The sequence below is a fragment of the Pelecanus crispus genome, chromosome 3 (assembly GCF_030463565.1).
Source record: "Pelecanus crispus isolate bPelCri1 chromosome 3, bPelCri1.pri, whole genome shotgun sequence".
Taxonomy (NCBI): Eukaryota; Metazoa; Chordata; class Aves; order Pelecaniformes; family Pelecanidae; genus Pelecanus; species Pelecanus crispus.
The window spans coordinates 20,265,724-20,287,506 of record NC_134645.1 but is presented as its reverse complement, the minus strand read 5'-3'; the positions used below and the strand labels follow the sequence as shown (position 1 = coordinate 20,287,506).

General features: G+C 41.0%; 1 protein-coding gene across 1 annotated transcript in view; it reads left to right on the top strand.

Annotated features, from left to right (window-relative positions):
• Nucleotides 1-393: 393 nt before the first annotated feature.
• Nucleotides 394-21,783, top strand: part of NID1 (nidogen 1) — a 50,630-nt gene continuing 29,240 nt past the window's right edge. The window contains exons 1-10 of the mRNA XM_075707504.1: nt 394-606; nt 9,156-9,455; nt 10,649-10,878; nt 11,527-11,954; nt 13,068-13,217; nt 14,521-14,772; nt 15,879-16,079; nt 17,941-18,186; nt 19,140-19,283; nt 20,400-20,528. Coding sequence (XP_075563619.1) covers nt 394-606; nt 9,156-9,455; nt 10,649-10,878; nt 11,527-11,954; nt 13,068-13,217; nt 14,521-14,772; nt 15,879-16,079; nt 17,941-18,186; nt 19,140-19,283; nt 20,400-20,528 — 2,293 coding nt within the window. The remainder of the gene's footprint in view (nt 607-9,155; nt 9,456-10,648; nt 10,879-11,526; nt 11,955-13,067; nt 13,218-14,520; nt 14,773-15,878; nt 16,080-17,940; nt 18,187-19,139; nt 19,284-20,399; nt 20,529-21,783) is intronic.

Here is a 21,783-nt window from a genome sequence, read left to right as displayed (position 1 = left end):
CCCTTAACTGGTTTAGTGGTGGGCTTGGTAGTGTCAGGTTAATGGTTGGACTGGGTGATCTTAAAGGTCTTCTCCAAGCTAGACGATTCCGTGATTCCACGGGAGTCCGCCGCCGCCCCGGCCGTGCCGCAGCTGCCGCCGCTTGGCTCTCGCAGGCGGCGGGCGAAGCCCCGAGCGGGCAGCCGCCCCCGCCCCGCTCTGCCCCCCGCCGCGGGCTGTGGGAGCGGGCCCCGGGGGGTCCCGCCGGCGGGCGGAGCCGCTCCCGGGGCGCCCCGGGGGGGCGGCGGGTCCCGCCCGCCGGCGCAGCCATTGGCCGCCGCGCCCCGGCCCGGCCGCCCCCGCTGCCCGCGCTTATAGCGACCGGACGGCGCCGCCGCGCCGGGAGCCGCCGGGATGCGCGCTGCGAGGAGCTGGGCGCTGCTGGCCCGGGCGCTGCTGGCCCTGGCCCTGCTGGCGCTGGCCCTGGCGCTGCCGGCCCGGCCGCTGCTGCCGCACGGCGCGGAGCGCGGCGACGCCGCGCTGGAGCCCGGGGACGATGCGCGCTCGGCGGCGCTGGAGCTGAGCACGGCGCTGCGCTTCTACGGCGCCGCCGTCCGCTCCCTCTACGTGAGTGCGGGGCCGGGAGGGCGCGGGGCCGCGCCGCCGGCTGCCGGGGGGTCGGGCCTGGGTCTCCCCCCGGGGCCCGTCGGCTGTCGGCGCCCGGCTGCGGGTTGGTGCGCGGTGCTGCTCGTTGGGTTTCGGGCCCGGGTGCGTGAGCGCCGTGGTCAGGGGTCGGTGCGAAGGGCTTGGGCGTCCCGGTGGTGTTCAGCCAGGTACCGGGCCGTGGGAATGCCCTCCTCACGCTGGGGCGGCTGCTGCGGTGCGCGCCGGCTGTGCAGGCGATGCGCCAGGCAGTAGGAGGGTAAAGAGAATGTGGTGGGTGATCCAGAGCCAACACCATCCCCGCGCGTTTTCTATGCTCCCGCGTAGGCTGTACGTCCAGCTAAGAACATCCTTGGCATGGTCTATTTTTCCTGTGCTTCAGCGTGCCAGAGTCACAAAACTGAAACTACGAGTGTTGAGCCAGCAGCCTGACATGCCCGAACGCCTCTTAGCACGGGGACAGCTGTTCTGCCCCTTAATGTCTTGGGCATTCTCAGATGTTCAGTGCTCGAGGGTCTCTTGGGCAAGGGAAATGCACATCGAGAGCAATTGCAGGCCTTGGGCTGCAGGCAGACCTCGGCCATGTGCGCGTGCCTCGCAGCAGAATCTGCATCCCAGAGTTGTGTGTGCATGTTCATGGCTAGCAGAGGGTGTTTGGTATATAGAATCATAGAATCATAGAATCATAGAATGCTTTTGGGTTGGAAGGGACCTTGAGAGATCGTCTAGTCCAACCCCCCCTGCAGTGAGCAGGGATTGAACCCGTGACCTTGGCGTTATTGGCACCACGCTCGAAGGTGGGATTGAAAGCAGATTGTCTGGAGCAGAGCTGCTCAAAAGCAGCCGGTAAAAAAATGTTAAAAATGGCAGCATGTCTTCAGAATGCTGCAATACTGACTGTTTTATCATTGCCTCTTATGCCCTGAAGCCTCATCTAGGCTGGCAGTTGAAGACGCTAACGAGCATATTTGGAAAGCTCTTAGTAGGAAAGGCCTGCATTAATCTGATCAAGTTAAAAACCACCTCCCTGTCCAGATACACCGACGTGCTTTAGCACCATGGGTCTAAAACGCAGCTTTGGGGACTAATCTACATGGAGACGCTTGGGAAACTAGACCTGCGTGTGGCCTCAGTCATTCAAAATTTGATGTAGTTCCCACATACTTGAGTCTGGTTTATGGGTATTCACCAAAGATTTAACATGCTTGCATTACACTGAATTACATTAGTGCTGACGCTTAGGTTGTGCTCTTTTGCATTGTCCACACAGCCCCTACCTAGCTAAATCCTGACATCACATCTGAAATCCAAAATTTTGAGGGATTCAAGTTACGCCTGTGTGGAAAATGAGTGTTGGTAACTGAGGCTGGCAGTAAAGATGAAGTAATTCACAAGTATTAAGTGGAGTTCAGACTTCAGTTTGACCCTTAGTTCATTGTCTCGTCTTCCATACTCTAAGTTTGGTCACTGACTAGCCAACCCAAGTGAAACAATACACTTTTTGAAGCACAAACGTATTCTTGAAAGATAGCGGGCTGCATATACAGTCACTGAGAAGCGAAGATAGCAAGTAATGTGTCAGATAAGTGACAGAAAGGGGACAGAGTTTTCAAAGAACGGTAAATTGGTTAACAACACTAGGTTTCTTTCATTTAATGATCCTGTTACTTGCCCATGCCATAAAACAGGAATGGTTCTAGTTAGTTTTTGTCTGGAAGAATATCCATGTAGATGCTATTCCAGAACCACTTTTAGAGCTCTTGCAGCATGATTACTCAGTACTAATCTAAGGATGGGCAATTTTAATATAGGCAAAGGCTGCTAATGAATGGTGTTTCCGTATCAGTCTACATCATATGCAGAGGCTTTTAACTTGCATTTAATCTGTCACAAGTATTGCAGAACAGAAGCACAGTACAAACTGTATGGGAGTAGGGAAAGGAGAAGTATTCTTGTTAAGGAAAGGTATTGAGCAGTCTTAAATGCACCTTCACATTACACAGTATTATTGTATATTGGCAATGAGTACTTATTAAGCTCTATGATGTTATTCAGTAAGCAGAATTTACCGAAGTGTTGCTGGTTGAAAGCAAATATTATCAAGCTGATACAATTAACATGTGGTATCAGTAGAAATATATCATAAAACTTAAAGGAATTGTTGTTGTGATGAAATATGTCTTTCTGTGTGGTTCATCAGGATAATGTGATAACCTTACCTTAATTTTTGAGTGCTTGACTTTTGTAAGTTTAGCCTTTAATCAGTTGAAAATTTCTGTGGGTTCTCTGTTTCTTCCAACAGTTGAGAAGCTGAGTTGTTTGAGTTAGCTCTACACATGAATAAAATGGGAAGGAGTTCTGAGGAATGATTGTTTAGTATCAACTTGTCATAAAATCCCTGGCAACAAAACTTTTCTTCTTTTCATAGACAGAAGAGAGAACTTTTATTTACTATAAGTGGAAACAGACTTTCACGTATTGTAATCTTCAATATGGTGTTTTCCTATGCAAGGTTTATCACATGGAATCCTATCACTAACCCATACTGATGTATTTCTTTTAATAGCACACTTGTTAAGGCTTTTTCAGTTTATACTAGGGCTCACTGATGTAGAAAAGCTAAAGGATTAGGGATTACTTCCTTTTAGGGAAGAATCAGAGTCCTTTAAGGCAAGCTTGGATCAATTTGTTAATCATTACTTTTATTAACTTCCTAAATTAATAGTTGGTCATGTTTACATTAGAAAATTTTCTGCTTTAAGTCAGCTGGCATGTCATTATACAAATAAATTCATTTTTTCTCAACTGTCTTACTCAGAAATATTCAAGTCCTCAAAATGCCTAGTAACTGAACAGGGAGAAATACCTCATTTGTCTGAAACTTTGATTTTTGTTATGCACACATGGATACATTTTTTCTTTCAATAGAAGTACTTTGCTACTTTGTACTTCCTTCTCACTTGGTTTTTCAGGCTTGACCTATAATAGAGTGTGTGTGATTTGTTCTGCTACAGACCAAGAATGTATGTTAACTATGTGTGTAATCCAGAAGTTTAACATGCTAAAAATATATCTGTGTTAGTTCTTGTCAAGTTAAATAGTATTATACCCTAAAAGGAAAGATGTACAGTACAGCTGGTCTTTAGACAACGCCCACCTGAGGCCTTTTTTTTTTTTTTTCTCCCCTTTTCCTTTTGACAGGAATGATACTTTAATGAAACCCAGTACTTACCCTGAATTACTTCTCTTTATTTTGAGGTTCACACTTTAACCTATCTGTGTGACCTTAAAAGGAACAGGGTAAAGTTAAATCATAACATTCACTGTCTTTGGCAATATAAATGGGTTGTTAAATCTGAAAACTAAAAACATTTTTTCAGTAATGATGAATGTTCTTTCTCTACACTAAAAATCTCTTCCCAAAGTGAGCAGTTTGTGTATTTATTTTCATTTAATGGCTTGCAAATGTTTTCTGGGTAATAGAGTACTTGTAACCAAACAGTCCCTTAACATTTAAAACTGAACTGTCTCATTTATAAACTACAAACAAATGAAAATGGGGTTGGCATTTTTGCATCTCCTTAATGAAATTACTTGTTGCATTTAAGTTTTTAGCAAGATGGGAAATGAACAGTCAGAAGCAGGCCCCTAATAGGTGAAAAGAAGGCGGCCAAATGTTAGGTCGTTTCTTCTGGTCTCTACTTCGCTTTGTAGTATTAACTAGTCCTGATTGTATTTTCTCTTAATGTTATTTTAATCTCTGCCATAAATGGGGGGCCATGCAGCCACAAAGTCTGCACACACCAAATCTGATGAAGAGCATGGAATTTGTTTAAAATACTTCAAACACCAGTCATCTCTCACAAGAGGATTTAGAGTGTGAGTAGGGGTGCTTGTGTACAAGAAGTGCAAGCAAGGAGAAGGAAGGGAAAAACTTTCAATTTACTCTAAATGTATTAGTTTGAAGGTGGAGGGCCCACCATCTTAATGCCCACAATCTTTCCTACTGTAATCCAGTGGTATAGTATAATTGTCGGATTTTGATTTTTAGGGTAAGATTTAGCTTTGCTTTACAGGGATACAAGGCATTTTCTAGTGCACAGATGTTACAGAAGTTCTGGGAACCTTTCTGGACTAGATCTCTGTTGCACGTCTGCCTGCAGTTGCAGGGTCTAGACTGGTGTAACCCATGCTGTCTTTTTAGTTCTGTATTCTAAAATTCATAGTTCACCTTAGGATCTGTGGCCACTGTTAAGTCACAAAAGATTAGAGGAAAAATGATCACGGTATTCAGCTGCTTCTTCCCTTTTCTAACATGACCTGCATTCCCATCATGCTTGTGCAGATTATGTACTGATTATATATCTTAGATATACAGTTCATGCACAAAACCAACTGCCCATTTTTCACATGATCTTAGCTTTTTTAGTGCTTTTCACTGTGTAGCAGCTAATGAAATTATACATCTGCAGACAGCATATGTCAAGCCTTTTTTAAAGTAAATTGTGATATACCGTGTGAACTATTTGCTAAGTTTAGCTAATGGTTCATGCTAAATTATCCAATTGTATACCAAGCTGACTGACCACTAGCCTGTGGCAGGGGACATGCTCTGACCCTCTGGGTAGCCAAAGGTGTGTTCAGGGTATGTGCTCTATACAAAGAGGTGATTTGCAGCACGAGTTCCCGTACTACATTCTTCTGATTGGCTGTATGTAGCAGTAATAATGTTGGTCCAGATTTTAAAGGATGTTGCCAAGACATAAGTAGCCAACATCCCTGACAGGCTTGCACAGCCCACAGCTTCTCTGTGTCTTGAAGAATATATGTGTGTCTTGAAGAATATATGTAGTACTGGCCTCCTTGTTTCCAAATGTATATAGTAGAAAAGGGGAAGAAAAATTTGGAGACAATGAGAATGATCAGACAGGGAACAGATCTTATACAGGGAGTGCATGAATGGGCTGGGGGTCTTCATTCTGGAGAAGAAATTACATAGCGGGAGAGACTGGGCAGGGTTTGACTCTATGTCCCAGTACAAAAACTAGGCACCATCAAATGAAGCTGGGAGCCAGACTGAAAACAAACAAAAGTAGGAGAGACCTGAGGGTATGAGTCACAGATCTGTGGGTTTCCTTTTTAAGGGATTTTGTGGATGCATAAAGTTTATATGTGTTGAAGGGAAGACTTAACAAATACGTGAAGGAGATCCACTGGGGTTGAATAAACAGTCAAACCACAGGGAATCCCTTGAGCTGAATGTGGTTGGAGGCTGGTTGGAGGAGTACGTGCACATCCTTCTCTTGTTCTGCTGAATCCGTAAGCTGCCAGGTATGGTTCGGGACAGGCAGCTGGGCTAGGTGACCTTGCGGTTTGAGTCACAGTGGCCATTCTGACCCTCTTCCAAGCATTCATAAAGATTGCATAATCTTTTGAACATCTTAACCGTGTGAAAAGATCCAGCAGCAGCTCATTCTTCTTGGACTCGCAAGAATCCTTGTGAGTGGGATAAATCTGTGAGAGATTGTAGTTTTAGTTTCGTAGCTTGTGGTGCCAGTTTTGGGACCTCTGTCCCTTTCTGAGTCATCGGTGTGTGTGGCAGCAGCTCTAGCATGGTGAGTGCCTGGCTGCCTGCAGGTAGTCAGATGTGTCCTGTTATCAGGTAGTCAAACACTTGGAAATACATTTGTATGTGTCTGATTCATACAGTGTCATATGCATCCGGAAGAAGGGCCTGGGACAAAAACCTGTGTGTGAGCAGTTTATGCACTGCCTCAAGGCCTGACACCTGTAGTCTTGCTTGCTGCTTCTGTGTGTCTGTGAGTCAGCTCTGGTTTGCCAAGGGAGTTTGGCTGTCACACTTGGACATGCCCTAGCATCTACTTGTAGGTATGCATGTATTTATTTATTTCATTTTTAGTCAGAAGTGGTTGGCTGCAAGTCATCATCTCCCTGACCAGTTAAATCTCCCTGAGCCAGTATGTATGCATTTTCAGACCAAGAGTTTCAGTTATATATGTTAACGCTTTTTTATTATTATTTTTTTCCCAAGTAATAGAGCCAATGTTCCATAGGACTGTGTCAGAGCACTCAGCTGTAAGGGAATTTGCAGGGTGGCCTGTATCTGCTATAGAAATTCTATAGAAATTCTGCTTCTGTAGCCTCTGGTATAGGAGCTGTGCTCACAGCCTATTTTAAGAGTGAGCTGCAGCTTGTTGCAGTCAACCTTGCACAGTAGCAGAGAAGTTCCTAGGAGGATGGTCGTAGTGAAGTGATGTGAAAATTGGAGCAGTCGTGGACAGGCAAAGAGAAATCTGTACATCTTCCCAGAAGAGTTTCACTCAACCTCTTACAATATTTAAGCATGGAGCAGTTTTTTGGCTGGGCACCTATGTGCAGATTAGTTCTTTGCTCCGGAAGTTCTATCAGCTTCTGAGGCAATGCTGTATAGAATCATAGAATCATAGAATCGTTTAGGTTGGAAAAGACCTTTAAGATCATCCAGTCCAACCATTAAACCATCCTGTAGTAGCAAGGAAAGCTCAACTGACCCACTTGCATCCTGACTCCGTAAGCCGGTTTTCATGGGAATGACATAGCCTGTTGTGTCATGACTTACGTGTGTGTGGGACAAGACAGAGCTGTTCAGTTTCTCCTTCCTGCCGCCCTTTTTTTTTCAACAGCAGACTTTCTTAGGAATGAGCAGCTTTCTAAACTGTCCAGATTAAGCATCCTACTCTGCCTTCATGGTAGAAGTCCAGATTCCCAGGGGATATGCTATGACATTAATACAGCTTCTCTGTATTCCACTCTGCTTTACACCAGGTAAGAATCTAGCTTGTTGGTTAAAAGAAAAAGTAACTGTTGCAAATACTTCCTTCATCCTTACCATCCTATCCTGGTTTTGGCTGGGTTAGAGTTAATTTTCTTCCTCGTAGCTGGCATAGTGCTGTGTTTTGGATTTAGGATGAGAATAATGTTGATAACACCCGGATGTTTTAGTTGTTGCTAAGTACTGCTTAGTCAAGGGCTTTTCAGCTTCCCATGCTCTGCCAGGTGCACCAGAAACTGGGAGGGAGCACAGGCAGGACAGCTGACCCAAACTGACCAAAGGGCTATTCCATACCGTATGATGTCATGCTCAGTCATGATGGGGGGGAGTTGGCTGGGAGGCTGCAATCGCTGCTGGGGAACTGGCTGGGTATTGGTCAGAGGGTGGTGAGCAATTGCATTGTGCATCACTTATTTTGTGATTATATATTATTATACATTATATAATATAAATATTTTTTCCCTTCCTTTTCTGTCCTATTAAACTGTCTTTATCTCAACCCATGAATTTTCCTTTTTTTTTTTTTTTTATTCTCTCCCCCATCCCACTGGGGAGGGGGAGAGTGAGTGAACAGCTGTGTGATGTTTAGCTGCCTGTCGGGTTAAACCACAAGTCCTTTTTGGTGTCCAGCATGGGGCATGAAGGGTTCAAGATAACGACAGATCTGACCAGAGCATGTTAAAGCAAATTTGCGATAAGCGTTCATTATATTAGTTTAATAGGCACTGGTCGCAATGTTGATTCATTTGCTCTCGGAGCTGTTGTGCTTGTTCTCAGAGTTGTGCTGTGTAACACCTTACTTGCTGTGTGCATTCCCTGTGGTGCTGTTTATCACCTCTGGGAGCTGGATTAAAGTTATCGCTTTGCTGTACTGTGTAATGCTGGTTTATGGTATGATAAAATTATTGGTCATGAGATTGTACTCAGTACTGCTGTCATTCCTGTACTTTGGGAGCTTCGGGCGCTATTTCTCAGAAACTATTAATAATTACACTTTTCACCTCTTCTCCTCGGAGAACCAGTCTATTGGGGAGACAGAGTGGGATACTTTCCCCGGCTCCTTCATCATCCCTTTCTCCTTCGGGCTAGTTACAACAGCTCTTGAGAATTTTGAATATCCTTGGGATATTCAAACCAGCATCCTCCTACTGCTATGTCTCCTGCATGCGATTCCAGCTGAAATATGGTATCCCAGATGAAACCAGGACACATCCCCCCAGTCATACTGTTGTAAAACTGCTCTTCAGGAGAGTAACAGCTAAAAGTAAGAAGAGCTCTTGGTCATCTGGGAGGGTCTGTACACAATTCTTGACAGACTCACAGAGGGGTTGTGCTATGTCTTGGTCTGAGAAAGACTTGGAAACTTGTGAAATGTGGTGGTTATGTATATCTTTGTTAGAAGAGGCGCTAAGTGTCTGAAACTTAAATAGCTAAAATCTTTATCTAGGGAAAAAAGGTTGATCTACGCAAGACCTCTGGTTTTGGGCAACTGAAATCCCAGGACTCGTGACATGGGATACAAAACAAAAACGTGAAAAAATTCAATTACTTTACAAATACAAGACTGACTTTTGATTCCATTTCTTTTGGAAATGCAATGAAAGTATTGTGATCTAGAGCACATAGGTGTGGGAGACAGCCATGAACAGTATCTATCTTATAATTTCCACCTTTTTATTAGGTTGCCACTAATGGGTTTATTGCAGTGAATGAACCTTCAACTGAAGAAAAATATCTTGGTCAATTCCCAGTCAGTTTTGGGGCTATTGCTCCTTTTATGGCTGACCTGGACACAACAGATGGACGTGGAAATGTGTATTACAGAGAAGATTCATCCTCAGATGTCTTGCAACTTGCATCAGACTATATCAAAAGAGGTTTTCCTGAGACTACTTTTGATCCCAGCAGTGTTGTCATTGTTACCTGGAAGCTCGTGGCTCCTTACCAAGCACCAGGAGAAGATCATGCTTTGGAAGAAAAGGTGAATATTAATCAGAGCTTTAAGACATGTTGGACACATGTTCAGCTGAAGTGTAACGCTGTAAGCTGTTGTTTTGAAGGCTTGAATTCCTTTGTGTTTAAATGAATGCTGTACAGTTAAGAATGTGTTTTGTTGTTAAAAAGGCTGTAGCAAAATAGGAGTTTCCAGAATTTTTACTTGATTTTTATTTTGCAGTACTTTATTCATTGAAAGAAAATGCTTGAATCTACGTAGCTGATTTCTTTGTATTCCCTGACATCTTTCACTTTGAATGTTAAGTGTTATGTGGTAATAACTGAAATAGTAGGATATTCTGCCCTCCATCTGTGCAATATAATCCAGTTGGCTTGCATTTTTCAACAGACTCTTAAGTCGTTTTGACATTAAACTGTCTAAAATCTGATATGTATATAGACTAATAGGAACTTCAGACTGTGAAGCCCTTTTGGACAGATGACATTACATGCAGAAAGAGGTCATACTTTGTAGCTAGTATTGAATGAAGAAGCAGTTCGAGGTTATTTTTTGTATTACTTGCAACCCATTTTCCTTTTTTAAACAATGTTAGGTACTATGCAGCAAAGATACGTAAATTTATGCACCATAATTATCCCAGCTGATGAGCCTGCTCACAATATATAAAGCTGAGAACATTACCACAACTTGTCAAATCTTGTGCCTAACTTGACACAACCATTGTGTTCACAGTAATGATTCTGCATTCTGGTAGCAATGAATAGCTGATGTCTGAGGTACTGTCTTGATGGTTCCTACAGCATGTAGGAGTGTGCCTATGGGAAAAGACACTTGCAGCAGCATGAAACTTGAACTCTTCTTTAAATATTGTTTACAGAATTTTTCTATTTAGTCTGGAACATCACTCTATATTAAGGAAATGATACAGCATCCTATGCATGTTACAGAACTTAGAATTGTTACATTTTAGGCAGCCTCTCTGGCTATTTCATAACAGATTAACTTACCTTTCATAATGCTTTCTTTTTAGTGCTTACAAATGCTAAAGCTAAAACTGCCTTAGTGAAACATAAGCTGGTGTAATATTGACTTCTTCTAGGAAGTGCATGATGCTTTGGAAATTCTGATTTTGACTTTGTGTTTAAAAAAATGTTATTATGTTGTCCATCTTGATTATTTTTCCATGAGTAAAGGGATGTTAAATTTTTTTTCCACAGAGAAACACATTCCAGGCTGTTTTAGCCTCTTCTGAGTCCAGTTCCTATGCTATTTTCCTTTATCCAGAAGATAGTTTGCAGTTCTATAGTACATACACCAAGAACGATGACGGAATGATTCCTGCTATGGTTGGCTTTAGTCAAGCCTCTACAAACTACTACTTTTGGGAAAAGCCAGGATCCTACAATGTCATTGCTAATGATGAAGACAGCATTAGAAACCTGCACAAGTACGCTTTTTTCTTTGTTTAAACTCATCAAGAAAACATCAGGGAGTTCTATGTTTTTCTTAATTGTAGCATGAGTCAATGAGAAATAATAAGATCCCACTAGCCATTGCATGAGAAATCACAAAGTCTGCTGCTGATAAATATCCACCCTCTTGAGGAATGCGACGACTTTGGTCTAATTTGTCAAAAGTCCATAGTTCCATTGTCACTCAAAGGAGCTGCTGTATACTTAGCCCTTCTAAAAATAGGACCATTTAAGTCTTTAACTTTTTATAGTCTATCGTGGGCAGTCTTTTTTTGAAAGAAAAAGTGAACAAGAAGGAAAGGGAATGAGTTAGAAGGTTCTAGTAAGTGTTAGCAAGATCTTTGTGGCCCAAATATTTCCTTCTGTTCCCATCACTTTGGAGACAAGAAGGCTAGAAATACTCAAGAAGAGAGGTCTGGGTGTGGAGGAAAAAAAAAGCTATCCAAACTGTCAGGGGTGTTTTATAGCGGAATAAACTGTACCTGTAGATAAGTATGTAGATAAGATAATTCAACAGTTTTGTCCTGATATTTCTCAGTGAAGGATAACATTTTGTGTAGGCTGGAAATACCACACAACTTGTGCTTGATCATTTTGATTTGGCATATGCTTTTCTTTGATAGAAGCAGCAATGCTGGAAAACAAGGTGTCTGGGTGTTCGAGATTGGTAGCTCATCTGACAGTGTTGTGCCTGCCAAGATCAGCAACATTTCCGAGAGCCTAGAGTCCAATGAACAAGACCAGGAGATGACTTCAAAATCATTTATGTCAGACTATGGCTCCACTGAAATAAGACAGCAGTATGTCACCAGTAGTACAGACAACACAGAAGAGGATCAGCACCACGTTACATATAGTGTTCCTCAGCTAGCTGCAGAAGACTTTCTGACTTCATACCAAGATGTAACAGGAACACCTTTGACTGAGTCTTTTAACAGTCATCAAGATTTTCCAACAGCAAAAGCTCCACCTCGCCAGTTCCAGGTCCAGCAGTTCCCCCCACAGCAACCCCAAGTCATAGATGTAGAAGAATTTGATGAAACTGGTATAGGTAAGGTCTTTTGTACAGGTTGGGTACTTCTAAGATGGATAGGCTGCAAAAAACAGAGGTGTGCAAGAGATTGAACTACTAAAGGAATAATCTGTTTCCTTCTCACTACCTTCGTGTCTGAAAATCTGGACACAATAAGTTTGTTTTATTCATTGAGGTAGTTAACTTGGATGTCACCTCAGATTCGGATCTCGCCAGTCAAGTAAACTAGTGCCCTAGTCAGGCTCACAGGAGAGCGCATTTACAGTGTGTCTGTGGAACCTGAATCACTCCTAAGGAAAGCTTCCTATAGGCATACTTGTATTCCTAAAGGTGATGTATACTTAGCACCAACTGATTTCCCCTTCTCTTTTGCCCAGGACTGTTGTTAAAGGTATGATCTTAAGTTTAATAGCTGCATTAAGTGGCTGTTCCTGGTAAGGATTTTATGATCAGTTCTACTGAAACCTAGCTCATTTCCTTTCATAGATGTGTTATTGAATACGGGTGATTTAACAAAGGTTGGGAATAGTAACTGTTGTAAAAACTGTTGGTTAGGGTTTCACGGCCTTAAGTTTTACAAGGGCCCACCCTTAGCTGTTCTGAGGAAGTGTTTGTAGAAAGTTCAGAACAGTGTGACTGACTGCCCAGATGTTAATTGTTTCTTGAAGCAGATGTGAGAATTGCTATCTCCATGAAATAATAGGCTAAGCCAATTAGGATTACAGGGTGCATCAGTTGGTGCGTGGTCCTGGGTACCATACTGATGTGTTTCCTTCCAAAGTTGGAAAGGCTCCTTTTTGCTTTGGTTTGGAAACAAGGACAGGTTAAAATTATTGCATATTTAGTTTTGCCAAGACAGTTTAACTGATCTTTATTAATATAGATCTGCTGAAGTCAATAGAATTAAACAGTTTCCTAACATCTGAAGCCCTGATGTTTTCTGCAAAAGAGTACACTGTAACTTGCATATTGCAAGGTTAGCAAAAATCAATTGCAATTGTTTTCATCCTCTCTTTAAGGAAAACAAAAAACTAATCAAGTTAGTCTAGAGATATTTTTAAACTAAACCAGGGATATGTGAATACTATAGTAATTACATGAAGTGTAAGTGTCTGGTCTTATTTTCTACAGTGTTTCGCTACCACACGGATGTCCAACAGACCTGTGCTAACAACCGCCACCAGTGCTCTGTTCATGCTATTTGCAAAGATTATCCCAATGGATTTTGTTGCAGTTGTATTGCTGGTTACAAAGGAAATGGCAGACAATGTGTAGCAGAAGGTAACTTTTTTGAAAATTAGGTACATAAGCAGCAATTGCACATGGCATTCTTGAATGAGGCACCCTGTTTTCAATACTAAAAAAGACATGTGGTTAAATACTTCTTGAAAGACTTATCACTGAGATGTATTGAATGGTATTTTAAGAAGTGAGCTATGCTTTCTAAAACGGTGTGGTTTTCTGAATGAAGCAAATTATTTTAGGTAGTCAATTACATGCATTATGCATTTTAACATGACTTTCTAGAAAAAGTAAACACTTACATAACTGATGTAATTTAATAGATAGCATAACATCCACTGTTCATTGCTAGAATTAGTCATGAAGTTCCAATGTGTTATAATCTGATTTGGTCCCACTCTAGAAATGGACAGTTCAAAGGGGAAGAACAAATTAACTTTGATCATCAAAGTAAAGAGCATGGCTCCTCTCTGTCTGACTCTTAAGCTTCTTTACTAAAGGGCTAATCTGCCAGATTTTTGTTAGATACACATTTAAACTTTGTTCCCGTGTAAAATCCATAAAGGAATTTCTTATGTATACACTTTTAATCCTCGTAGTGGCTTGACTCAAGAGTATAGATGCATTTCAACCACTAAAATAGCTGACTGCAGACTGTGTTTTATGAGGCAGGAAAGCAAAACCTGCTACTTAGCTTTCAGTTCATAGAATTGAATCTTCCACAGAAAGAAAAGAAGGATCTGATGATAATGGCATTTGAATTTGCACATAGGAAATTATATACAGAAGAAAACTAGTAATCCAAAGTAGCTACTTCTGTAAAACACGGACAGTTTTTAAATGGTCAATAGTTTCGAGTCAAGAAATAGAATAGGTTAGAATAATAGGTCAATTATTCTAACACCTATTGGTGTTAGCCTTCTAATAGGGAATGAACAAATTTACATTCAGTAGGTATTGATATGAAGTGTGAAGTGTGATCTTCAAAAGAAGTTTCTGTGTGCCATTTACTGTCAGAGAGACTGTAACAGCTTAGTCTGTTTATGGAGATATTCTTGCAGACAAAATTGTTAATTAGGATAAAGGGCATCTCTTCAGGCAATTTTGGCCACTTAGTCGTCTGTATAATGGCAACACACACACTTGCACGCACGTACGTACATACGTAAGCAAATTCACACACTGTTTGTAGGCAGTTTCCTGTCTGTTGAATTCTGTGAGCTTTCGTTTGCCATTTATTTCAACACTGATATCTTTGAACGTAGTGAATGCTCTGAACGCATTCCTTGGAGAGTATGTGAGAACTGTCATTTTGTTCTGATACATTGTATTGGTTTGCCAGGTTCTCCTCAGAGAGTCAACGGGAAGGTCAAAGGAAGAATCTTTGTTGGAAATAACCCCGTTCCAGTTGTATTTGAGAACACTGATCTCCACTCCTATGTTGTGATGAACCAAGGGCGTGCCTACACTGCTATTAGCACAATCCCAGAGACTTTGGGGTATTCGTTACTGCCTCTTGCCTCTATTGGAGGTATCATAGGATGGATGTTTGCTGTGGAACAGCAAGGATATAAAAATGGATTCAGTGTTACTGGTAATTTCTAAATTAAAATAATGTTCAAAAACTGTGCTATGCTTTCCTCTGTCTTGAGAGAAAAGAAATCTGTATTCAGAAGCAATATAGGATGAAAACATGTTTATTCTGAGCTGCTAATGGATTGCTTTAATCAAACTTCTCACCATTTTCCTTGTTTACAGTGTATAGATATTGGGCTTTTTATTTACCATCAGTGCACAAGCACCTAAGTCTGTTAGAAAGAAGAGTGGCTTGGCCAGTTCCTGTGCAAGAAAGAGATTATTAAAAAGGATCTGATTTTTGGTACTAGAGTGTGCAGAGCTACTGAAAAAAGCTGCCCCGACATCTACAAGAGGTCTAACATTAATTGCCTGATTGTACCAATGGAGCAAAAGAGAAATGAAAATCTGACCTCATGAAAGTCTGAAATTCTTAATAGAAGAAATTCCTCTGTGAGATGCAAATTATTCTGTTAACTTATTTGAGGGAAACCCCAGTTCACCATTATAGCTGTTCATGAGAGTCTGAGGCCAGATCTGGTTGGTTGTGCACATGAATTCAAGCTGTGGATCCAATCTGTTCTAGAAGAACATGTGTTTCTTTTTAAAAGTTTATCCTTTACAGCCCTGTACTATGAATTTAATCAAACACACCTTTTTGTTTTGGGGTTTTCTTGGATTTGGTGTGTTTGAAGTTTGTTCTGGAATTTACAACATACATTTCACTTGGTTTTGATTTGGAAACAGATGTACTGGATTTTTTTAAAAAATTTTTTTACAATGTACATCTCCTTTGCCATTTTAACTAGTAGGATAAGACCGACTATTATTAGCTTTGTTGGAGCTTTTTTTTTTTTTTTTTAATTTAAAAAAGCCTGCTTCTTCAGGCTTAGTTGCAATTCAGTGTGTTCAGTGCTTAAGAAAAGATAGTTTCCTTGCAGTGTCCGAGGATGTTATCAGTATGTCTTTGAAAGTTATTTCTGTAGAAACCCAAAACATTAGCAATTATGCTGCATCAAAGCTTGCAGAAAATAGTAATTTATATTTTATCTACTAGAAGTAATACTTTGAATAGAAGGATTCAGAAACTGCTGTTAAGTGGTTTAACTAATACTGTTTCTTTAGGTGGCGAGTTTACACGGCAAACTGAAGTAACTTTTCTTGGCAACAATGAGAAGCTGGTTATAAAGCAGAAATTCAGTGGAATTGATGAGCATGGTCACCTTACCATCAGCACAGAAATGGAGGGCAGAATACCTGAGATCCCATCTGGTGCATCAGTCCATATAGAACCATACACTGAACTCTATCACACTTCTAGCTCTGGTAAGGTTCCCTAAGAATGAAATGATAAGAAAGTGCACATTTCTCAGAGCAGAGAGTAAGACAGAAAATCTGAGAAGTGTTATTTTATTCCATTCTTAGCAAGTGTACTTAGGACCCTTTGATTTATAGAAAGTTGCTTCTTGCCTCTTAGGAACAGGTCCCAAAAGAAGGTGGATTTTGAGTGGGACAATGCAAATATTTCTAATCTTTTTATTGAAAAAAAATGGGAGTTTAACTTTCTCTGAACTGATGTTTGCAAAATGCTCTCGATTTCCCTTTCCATTGGCCTTATTTTTACACTGCTGATGGCAGTCATACAAGTTGCAATGCTTTTTGTAGGGTCCATAGCTTTTCAGTAGGAGCTGTACTGGGGTATACCTTCTTGTGGTAATGTCATTAAGTGGGCTTTGATCTTGTCTGATGAGACTGTGCAAATCAGTCATTTACCAGTATGTGTCTTGTAAACTGCATTACAGTGACTGTGCGTTGTGTTAGTAACAAGCATTTGTTAGTATTATTTGAGCTGAATTTGAACAACTGACCAGAAAATTAGGAGCCTCTTAATTCCCTTTTCAGTTTCCACCATTGTCTCTTCAGTACTTGTCTCCTTTCTCTCTCTTCCTTGTCTCAGACTGAGATTTGGTAAGAGAGCTGTTCTTCATTTCACTATTTACAGGGGAATCTCCCTTCTTTTGCTTTTCTCTTCCTGGATAAAATTATGGGTGTTTCATCACAGCAAAAACAAAGTGGGGTTTGAGGGTTGCTGCTGGCCACCAGCACAGCTGTCAAAGAGCAATAAAGACGAAGCAGCCTGTGGTGCACCCAGGTGCACACGAACACTGGAGAGAGTACACTTTGCTCCAAGGGTGCACTTTGATTGCTAGAGATAGCTGAAAAAGGTATAGTTGCATCATCACTGCCTTACCTCCACTAATGTCTGGCTTTGTTAGCCAGTGATGAACCCCTCTTGCTGCTTTGCCTGTTGGTATGGGCTGTGAGGAGGAGAAGCTGGGGACAGCAGGAAGCTTCTGCATTGCGCTGAACAACTTCAGAGTTTGGGAGGAGTTGTGTGGGCAACGTGTGCTCTGTAGAAATGGCAACCTCTTGGCAGAAATGCTGTCCCCATGGAAGAAAAGTCAGGAGCTGGAAGGAGGCATCTTTCAGGCTGGATTTGATTTACCAGTACTCAAACAGTTATTCTTCTGCTGTCCTATGGCATATCTGATAGACCATTACTTAGCAGCAATCCAGCTGTTGCCAGTGGATTGATACAGGTGTGTTCTGGTGTCCATATGAAGAATAGTGGAGTTCTGAGGAACTTTCTGTTGGTGGGAGGGTCCACAAGCCCAAATCTGCCTTGAAGAGTTTTGGTCACAATTTTTCACAATATAGAAAACTGTTGTGAAGCATACAAGAGCTCTCAGACATGCATCTTCTTCGGGACTCTGTCAAAATCCAAGGCCAATAGACCACAATGAACTAAAAGTGGGTGTAGTTTGGTGCTGGTAAGGTGGCTCTTGTCCTTCTTAGCTTATAGATGCATTATGTAAATTCATCTAAAGAAACCTCTGAGTTTCCTGAGTTGAATTTTCCTTTCTTTACCTGGTAACCCACAAAGTTAAATTTTTAAAATATGTCAAGATAAATTATATGACTCATTCCTCAAGGCTGTGATATCTGAGAACAGGGTAAGCCTAGTGAAGTGCCTATTCCTTTGCATGGAAATACATCCACTTTCATAGCTTCTTACCTTTGAAATTTATATTAACGCTACTCAGCCTGTATCCCAACTCTACAGATAGCATTGGGCAGAGTATTTTTGCTCCCTGTTCTGATCAGTGTGTTTGTTGCCATGTTGCAGTGATCACTTCATCGTCCACCAGGGAGTACACGGTGACAGAGCCGGAAAGGGACGGGATTGCTTCCACGTACATGGGCGCCTATCAGTGGCGACAGACCATATCGTTTGATGAATGCATTCATGATGACTCTCACCACGCTGCTTCTGCTACTCAGCAGCTTTCAGTGGACAGTGTGTTTGTCCTGTATAACCGAGATGAGCAGATTCTGCGATATGCTATGAGTAATTCCATCGGCCCCATCAGTGGTATGTATGAATTGGAAATCTTTCTTTTTCTCTTTTGTGAGTAATTAAGAGCAGGCTTCTATATTTTTTTTAGCCTGCCTTAGCTGGGTTAAATTAATGAGTTATATTATTTTGTTCATTAGTCTGGGTCTGTCAATTAAGAAGAGAAATGGGACTGTTCAAAGTTTGTATTTTCACTTGGGGAAGAGTATTTAAGTGATTATCTCCTCTTGAAATTCAGTGGAGTTTGTGTCTAATTCCTTGAAATACTCTCAACACACCACTTTGAATCTGTTGCTGCACAGATACATGGAGTGTATTGTTTATCTTTACCTAATTTATAGTTCCTCTGTTAATGATTTTTTTTTTTTTTTGTATTATCAGTGCAAAGGGCAAAAGAGGGGAATAAGATTTGCCATTGAAACAGCTAGTTTCTATAATTTATTTTGAAACATGGCATTTTGTCTTTGGAAGTTAGGTGGCCTACGAAGCGTATTTTTTTGGATGAGCTGTCCAAGTTTATTTGCACTAAAATCAGGAAAAAAGCCAACGGGCAGTTTGAAAATGCACACCAGATGAGTACAAGAAAAGACTGTGCTCACTTTTGTCTGTTACAAAGATAAAGTTCTACTAATTCAAATGAACAAACCAAGCTGTTAGGAATCACATTTTGGGTCTAGTGTCAGTAGCTGGAAGATGCATTGTCTTTGTCAGTCTTACTCTTTAAAGAGGTTTTTGTGGTGTCTCTATTTTTTAATGCAGCAGTCCTTTGCACAAGTAACAAGGAATACAGGTGCTATTGCCGTGTCTGAGATTCATGTCCTGCACATCACCTGCAAGTCCCCCTCTTCCTGGTACAAAAAGTATTCTCTTTCCTTGTTTCATGTGCGCTACAAGCAACCTCCTTCCGGGCCTTCTCTGAGTGCTGTTAGTTGGATAGAGTTGTTATGGCTAAATATGGTCTCTCTTGTCAGATGGTTCTGCTGATATTAACCGGAATCCTTGCTACACCGGTACCCATAACTGTGACACCAATGCGATATGCCGTCCAGGAACTGGAAATCGTTTCTTCTGCGAATGTTCGATTGGATTCCGTGGAGATGGAAACGTTTGTTATGGTATCATAAAACTTTCATTACAAAATGACAGCTAATGTAGAATTTGTTTTGCTTGGAATGTATTGACCTCCAGCAAAATGAACTGTCCTGAGAGGCTGGTTTTGGGAAAGATAGATTAGAGGATGCTGGGGTAGATGACGTATCTCAATAATCAATGTAAGCAAGTTTGACTGTCTTGAAGGGTCAAACTTGGGTATGTTTCGCTAGCTTGCAAAGCACCTTTCCTACCCAGTTTGTCTTTTCATAAAACCTGTGGGAACTTAGCTGTGAGAAATTTACTGTAATGCAAGTTCTGGTTAAAATGAGTCAAGTCAGTTAAAAATTCTTGAAGGACATGAGGAATGGCATATGTACGTACGTACAGAGCACAGATATGTGGAACCCATTGAAATAATCTTTTTCAAGGTCTGCTTTGAAAATCCCTTCAGTTCAAGGAGGCTTTTATTTCCTAGCTCTGTACAGCTCTGCACTCTTGTTGTATTTGGGTTTTGGTTTATAATAAAATCGCAGCACAAATACTTATTTTCAAGAGGTGAAAGTGTGTATTGATGAAATATGCATCATCCCTATTAGTTAACGGAGTTGGTTTTTTTTAATAAAAACACCCAAAACACAACCCTTCCCCCCACTCCAGCCCTTAAATCAACTTGCAAATGAAAACAGCAGCATTACAATGTCCCTCCCAGTTGCCTGGTGCTGTGAGTTGAGCAGCAGTGGATTAGAGATGTATATGGATAATGAAAGGGGAAGCCTTTCTTAAAGTTCATGCTCCCCCAGTAGTCATTACTGCTTCTGATCACCTTGTAGGCTGTGTTTTCTTTCTCTGTGGCTCCTCCTTCCTCTCTGATTCCCTGTCCCTTCCCCTTATTACTCTGTTATAGAACCTCTTCTGGGGTTGGTTTTTTTTTTTTTTTTTTTTTGGTGCAGACTAGCTGAGGACACAGTTACTTGAAAACTTATTTTCAGGTTACTAATATCCCTTAAGAGGTATGATCTATCCAAGATGTGGTTTAAAGACGCAAGCCTGCTATTTTTCAGCAGTTGCACAGTTTCTGTTTTTCTGGCATCAGTATTAAATGCATCTTTGTAATAACTGGAATCCTTATAATATTCTAGATGTTGACGAATGTTCAGAGCAACCAGCTCTATGTGGCAGCAATGCAGTCTGCAATAACCAGCCAGGAACCTACCGCTGCGAGTGTGTTGAGGGATACCAGTTTGCAGCAGATGGGCAGACTTGTGTCGGTGAGTTTCACATTTCTTATAAAAGCACTGCCCACCAGCTCCCAGCTGTGAGTCATCTCACATAGACGGAAAACAGGGCTTCTAGGATCTGCGCTGACTTCTAATGTGAATTGAGTTTAGGGATTCATGCAGCAGGTAGTAATTACAATCCATTAGGTAACCAATGAAGGTGCCTAAAGTACTTTGTTTTCATGTCATAAAAATTCCCCATTCCAAATGTTTCCAAATAGAAAGTGGAAATGATTATTGAATGCTTCTGTCCTTTCTGTACCATTATTTAGCTGTAGTAAAGAAGTAAAATTTAAATTAGTAAAAGAAGAAGAATTAAAGTGAGCCATTATTAATCTGTTGGTATTTCACAGCATCTCACTTTCAAGATGAGGTAGGGCTTTTCCTGCACTTTCTGTAGTCCTGTGCTTTGGCTTTTGGGGGTTTTGGGTTTTGTTTCTTTCTTGTATCTAATCCAGAATTAGATTTAACAGATGAGATTTTAGTTACACATTCATCCCTTGGATAAGGCAGTGCACAGGTCTAAACCAGTGTGTCTTGGCTATTGCAAGCTTATTCTGAAGTGGTAGTTAATCATGCTGAAAGGGAATTACAAATACAGATCATTTCACTGTTAAAATCTTTGAGATGTGGAGGAAATCTAGCTCGTTTGTTAATGGACCATTAAAACTTCAAACTCAGTAGTTGTCACTGAATTGGTTATTTTTATTTACTTTAGAAACTTTTCTGGAGGAAGCCTGAGTTCATCTGTACTTGCTGGAATAAGGTTGCCCTAATGAGGGATATTTTTTCCTGTTTGCTCTGTTTTTCAGTAAAGTTGTAGAAATTCCATTTGGTAGCTGGCAGAATTGCAAGGTGATTGTGTGGGATGTGTACTGAAAGTGAATTGTCCATATAGAAAGAAAAACCACGAGCTTTACCCTTGAGAACATTAAGCTGATTCTTTTGGGTGTCATTTATATTCCAAACATCAAAAGTAAAATAAAAAAATCTAAAAATGGCAAATAGAAGAGGGGTAATGACTCTACTGCTAGAGCTGCAACTGTCAGGATAGGATATAGATTATATATATATATATATTTTTTTTTTTTTTTTTAGTTAGAATTTTTGTCTTTCTTTGCAGACTGACAATAATTCTATACTGACAAAACCTGTACACACTCTTCCAGTATGGTTGGACCAGTTCCTGTTTCTTTTGGAAATAACTGATAAAAGCTAAGGATTACATTTGCTTCTGTCGTGACTG